We start from the raw sequence: 5,902 nt of genomic DNA, 5'->3' as shown, positions 1-5,902 counted from the left end.
TTTAATCACCCATAAAACAATCCTAAACTATGAGTTTGTCACCCGTGCTGGGTCAAAGTGGGACAAATTTTGGTGGGCGGAGGTAGTATCTTTTATTTAGTTTTCCGTTTAGAATTTTCGATTGTCAACAAAGCAAGGTTTCTCTGCGACTTTCTTTATCTTTTTCACATGATAAGGGTTTTCCCCTTATCAGTGATGTATAAAATTGATAACTTGTTAGCAACAAACATATGGAAAAAGGCTATTTCATTGATAGTCAGTAATTACACATGACTATCCATACATCTTAACATATATAGGCTGACATTCAAACTAAGAGAGAATCACAATCACTTGATCGCCTGAGCTTTGCAGAGAGGGCAGAAGTTCTCGCCGCAGACGAGCCACCGCCGTATGCAGTCGGGATGAAACTCGTGTCGGCAATCCAAACTAGTCACCGATACCCGGTACAGATCATCGAGACATATGCAACAAACTTTTTCTTTATCTTGATTAGTGTCGTCGCAGCGACGTGTCCTGAAACCGGAGAGAACGTCGTCTTCGGGCAAATCTACGTGGCCGTCGGATTGAGGCGACCAGAGCCTGACCACGACGTCGTAGCCTTGAAAGTGCAAGACCTTAAGAGTAACTCCACCATGGGCCGCTGCTTGATCCCAACCGTACATCATCGTCATGTACTCCTCTAACTTCTGATCCACGCTCACTGGCCACCGTAATTAGCTACCGGCTCAACAGTATATGTCTGCTCCATCGACTTTGATTTTGGTATGAAATTGAGAAAGAGAAGCTTTAGGGTTTTGAGAAGTGTGATGAATGGCGTGAGCTTTGAGAATATATATAAGGTTGCGGGGTAATTACACCTTACATACAAAATGTTTCACCAATGTTTCAATTGAGTACAAAATATTTTAAGTTAACAAATATCATACAAAAAGTTTGATTAGTGTTTCAAATTAGTACACTCCGTCTAAAAATCATTAATTTTTTTTATTTTTCATCATTTCGACTCTAAAATTAACTACAAATATTAGCTGAAAGTTAAATGTGAATTTATTGCTTAATAAAATGCCCATATGGCAATGCATAAGGTATTATTTAGAGAAATAATATTATGTTTTTAGGGCATAATTTGGAGAAAAATAATAAAAAAGTAATAGTGTTAGTGATTTTAGATGGAATGTACTAATTTGTAATACTAATAAAACTTTTTGTATGGCATTTATTAATTTAAAATATTTTGTACTCAATTGAAACATTGGTGAAACTTTTGTATATACTTTGTAATTACCCCTAAGGTTGCTGTAGCTCAAATTAATTAAATTAATATTTCGGGAACAATCTGATTTTGTGTTTTCATGATATGAAAAGTAACTTTTGTTTCTATAATTGAAATTGAATTTTGATTTTTTAGGTAGACTCTATCTTATGAGATATATACCTTCCTTATTTATAATAATACTTTCTAACTTAAACTATAAATAATGTAAGGAGTTTGTGACGTTCCGAAAAGTAAAAGTGCAAGTAACATGGGACGGAGGGAGTATTGAGAATAATTTATTCAAAGTGCGACAATTTAATTGAAGTTGAAGGCCATATCTTACAAAACAAATTTTGAAATAAAAAATTGAAAGTTTTTAATATGGAAGGATATTTACAATAGCCAATGCCGGTGAAGGAGAGAGAGAGAGAGGATATGTGTTGATCGAAAAGATTGCATATAACTAAAACATTGAAATTACCTTAACTGAAAGTGTTTTCTCTTAAATTCGTACTAAATTTTTGTTACTAACTGGCGTCTTTTACTCAAGTTTGAACTTTTGGGATAATTGACGTCTCCACTATTATTGACATGGTGGATGATGATTTGTTGTTTAGTTAGGTTTGGATTTGGATTTGGATTTGTTAATGTCAAATACGATAATACATTTTCCTTATTTCTTATATCAAGATTAATTTAATCTACTAAAACAATCAGATATTAAAATAAAATAAGTAACTTTCAGTCGCAGATTGCCTTATTTTTTTTAAAAAAATATTATAACTATATAGTGTTTTATGTTTATTTTTAATAATCATATTTATTCAAAAATTAAACTACTTTTCAATTCCATCAAACATAGAAATTGTATGAAAATATACTCAAGAATAACGGAGAGCTAGGATTTTGATATTGAAAATTTTAGTAAAAGAGACGTGGTAAGGATCCTTTATATTTTTCCTCATTCTTTTTTTACATAATTATTTGATTAATCTATAGAGTATCAAACATATGTATTGTTGGATAAAAACTGTTGAATATTGATGGACTTTCTGCTGGGCTGGTTATTTATTTGTTGGTCCAGATGTTATAAGTGTTGGGCTAAGCCCAAATGCCTTACCTCTTGCTCCAGATGCTGCCACGTGGTCTCTCACTCAGATCCTATCCCTGAGCCGTTGGATTGTGAGTGTGTTTGTTATGTTAGTAGAGAGTCTCTTGAGACTCTCATTCGACTAATCTCACTCTCTCTCTTGTCTCTCTCAAGTTTTGGTATCTCTCTCTGATTTCTTCTCTTCTCCGATGGATCTTCCACTGTTCTTGTGTAATCTCTCACGGTTTTATCAGTGAGTAGTCAAGTGTGGGTGGTGGTAAAGGCAACTACTTCGGTTGCTGAGTATTGTGAGAATCTAGGGTTTGGTGTGTGAGATTTCCTGAGTGAGTTGGTGCTTGGCGCTTCCAGATCCGGTGTGGTTGAGTTGTGTGGTGTTGTTACCTGCGGTGAGAGGTCGATCTCTTGTCAGTTTCAACGGTGCTCCCTTGGATTGGTTTCTGGTTGAATAGATCTTGTTAGTGACGGGTTTCTGAGCCATCTTTTGATCTATTCAGTTTCTCTCTTGTGTCTTGTGATTAACGAATTGTGTATGTTGTTTTTGATCCGAGAGGATCTTGTTTGTTATCACTAATCCGTTTATTCTGTCACGACCGCATTTTGCTAAGGATAGCGAAAGCGGGTAAATCGCGACTAATAAAAGGATTTAAAGAAATATGGAAGAAATGGAAACAGAACTTGCACAATGTAAAGTCAAACAATATCATAAGATAGGATCCAAGTATTCGATTACAAGGATTTAAATGACAATAGCACTTCATCAAAATGAATCAGAGTTACGATGTTGAGAGTTTACTATTCTCTCTTAACAAACTGCAGCGGAAAAAGTCCAGAGAACGACTTCGCGTATGAAGACACGAAGCGTCGAGAGATCCACACTTATTTTCTTAAGTAGCATCGACTCTGATCAGCACGCCTCCGCCCCCTTGCTTAAATCTGCACATTTATAAATACATGCAGGGCTGAGTACAGGAGTACTCAGTGGACACATGCCGAAAACAAAACGTACAATATATAGTTGTCATCCATCCACAGTATCGCACGGGGGTTTTTCTTAAAAGGCCCGAGCATACTAAATTCTTTTTGTGAGCTAAAAGTTCGATTGATCAATCTAAGTTCTTTTGGATCCTCGCCTTATCTGAGAATCGTGTACCGTGAAGGTGGCCACCTTCAGCGGACACATCGCCGGCCAACCGCTGATGGCTCACGGCTCGTGTGCACGTTATTCCGAACAGGATTTGCGGTCCTATTGGGAATCGAATTCGCTAAACTCGGGCTAGCATCGCCAAAACCCGCGGGCTACAACCCCAACAGATAGGTCTCAAAACAAACATTTTATGGCCTGACAACAACTTTAAAATAATCACTGCTTCATTTTGAGAAAAGATGATTTTTCATAGTTTCACAAGTATTTGCTTTATATCCACACTATAATGCTGGATATTAAAAGAAAGCCCACCTGATACGCTTATCTCCAAATAACAACTCTCGTGTTGGCCTCACTTTGCCCTCGAGCAAAATATCCTTTGAAAATAAATAGCGTAGCACGCTAATTAGTACTTGAAATATTTCTCTTGAGAAAACCATGCATGCATCCTATTGGATAGCACCTATATCTTAGTCTCGGCTCATAGGATTTCTAATCCTACCTCGGGCTTCACTACTTCATAAGGTTTGATTATTCTCTTTACTAATTTCAGGGATATTCTATTTTCTCGAAAATAGACACTTGCGTACTTATTTAATAAAGTATGGATTCATGGAAAATCCCTCTCTAAATCATTTCTTTGAATTTTCTTAAGGCCGCCCATTCGCTTCTCAAAATTCAATATTTTCCATCTTCGAAAACTTAGTAAATTATTCGAGAATTAATCATTTGAGCTCCAACTCAATCCTTAAATTAATTCTAATCAATTCTAAGAAATTCTTGGCCCAATTACTAATCTTGGTCCATGCTCCATTCCCCTTTAAAATATCTCGGCCCACTTCCAATTAGTTGCAACAGTCCAACAAGCAAAACTCTTGGCCCACTATTACTTAAATTCTCTTGAGTCCATTTTATTCCACTCAACTTGTTAAAGCCCAAACCAACAATTAAATAGCAACATTCCAGCACTCCATTTAATTATTTAGGCCCAAGCTAAATTAAATTGTAAGGCCCCAATCCTAATTAATCCACTAAGGAATCCACTTTATTTAATAAAAGGAGCAGCCAAATATACTCACATTTCCATCGGTACTTCCTCCTCCAAACACCTTTCTTAAAATCAAATCCCTAATTTAGAGATCAGCGGCACTCTCCCATTCTCACCGGCGAAATCGCCGTCACCCTCGCGTCGCCGGTGCGCTGCTGCTCCGGCAGCGCCTCTCACCGGCGATTCATGCCGTCTCCGGCTCCCGTCGAGCTCACTCTCGCCGTCCAGCTCCACCACCGTCGGCCGTCCATCACCGATCGAATCGCCGGCGCTCCCTATCGCCGGTGATTCCCATCGGTCCTCTCTCTCCGTTTCTCATTCACCGCTGAGTTTCCTCTCTCCCTCGGCGACTTCGTAACCATCCTCCGATCTCTCCATCGGATCAGAGGCGATCGAATCCAGTGCCGCCTCAGCTGCCTCTTTCTCGTGACAGCAGAGATACCTCCGGTGACATCACTGGCTCCGTCGAGCTGGCGTCCAACGGCTGTCCTTGCCGCTGTCGCTGCTCCCTGCCGCTCGCCTCCTCCGTTGAGCCTCTCGCCGAACAGCTTCTAGCACTAAACTAAGTCTTCCTACTTAGCTTATACTAGTTCTTGAAAGTTTATTACTTGATGCTAGGTGATTGCTAAAGAAAACCTTCTACTAGTTTTTCTAAATTCTTGAGAGCTCACTGGAATTATCATCTACAAAGCATTTGTCATTTGCTTAAGTAATTGAGGCTAACTATGTTTGTTGCTCTAAAATCCTTGCTACTGATCTTTCCAAATTTTGAGCATCTATGGTTCTAAGTTCTCATTTAGAGCTTGCTATGTTGAAATCTATATGAATGCTATTTACGTAAAGGATGTTGGGGAGAATTACCTTGCTTTGGTGATTCCTTAATTGTTGGGCAGCTCAAGAGCTTCCTCCCTCTCCTCTCATTCCTTGCTACTCTTTGCCGAGAAGTTTCTAAGTGGTAAAAAGGTGAAGGAAGAGGTGTGGTATGGCTCTTTATATAGCCAACTCTCTTGGCTTGTTGGGGAAGATACCAAATTCCCTTTTGAGCTAATTGTTCATCTCTCTTTTAGAATCTTGAAAAAGGCTTCCTTGCCTTCTTGGTGAAAGTCTTGGAAGGTGTTATGCTTGATGATCAAATTCCTTAATTGACCATGTGGTAGAAAAGGACTTTTCACTCTTTAGGTTAAGGAGATGAGCTCCTTTAGTCTTTCTCTCTTTGTTTCTATTCCAAATTTATGAAATACGAGCTGGCAGCTTAGTCACTCTTATCCATTTGCCTTAGAAATTGTATTTCTCACTTTATCTTTGTAAATCCAATTGCAGGTGAAGGACAACTAGGGAGGA

The 5,902-nt window shown here is 38.5% G+C and overlaps 1 protein-coding gene and 1 long non-coding RNA gene across 2 annotated transcripts; both read right to left on the bottom strand.

Annotated features, from left to right (window-relative positions):
* Positions 1-329: 329 nt before the first annotated feature.
* LOC125195457 (E3 ubiquitin-protein ligase MBR1-like) lies at positions 330-674 on the bottom strand. The gene has a single exon (XM_048093604.1). The coding sequence runs from the start codon at positions 672-674 to the stop codon at positions 330-332; it is 345 nt and encodes a 114-aa protein (XP_047949561.1).
* Positions 675-3,131: 2,457 nt separating this feature from the next.
* LOC125193494 lies at positions 3,132-5,602 on the bottom strand. Its single transcript, XR_007171583.1, has 3 exons — positions 5,423-5,602; positions 3,826-3,890; positions 3,132-3,302 (listed from the first exon to the last, which is right to left on the bottom strand). It is a non-coding gene; the product is annotated as an uncharacterized LOC125193494 (long non-coding RNA).
* Positions 5,603-5,902: the final 300 nt, after the last annotated feature.

The sequence above is a fragment of the Salvia hispanica genome, chromosome 6, assembly GCF_023119035.1.
Source record: "Salvia hispanica cultivar TCC Black 2014 chromosome 6, UniMelb_Shisp_WGS_1.0, whole genome shotgun sequence".
Classification (NCBI taxonomy): Eukaryota; Viridiplantae; Streptophyta; class Magnoliopsida; order Lamiales; family Lamiaceae; genus Salvia; species Salvia hispanica.
The sequence above is the reverse complement of the archived record's forward strand: the minus strand, read 5'-3'. Positions and strand labels throughout refer to the sequence as shown.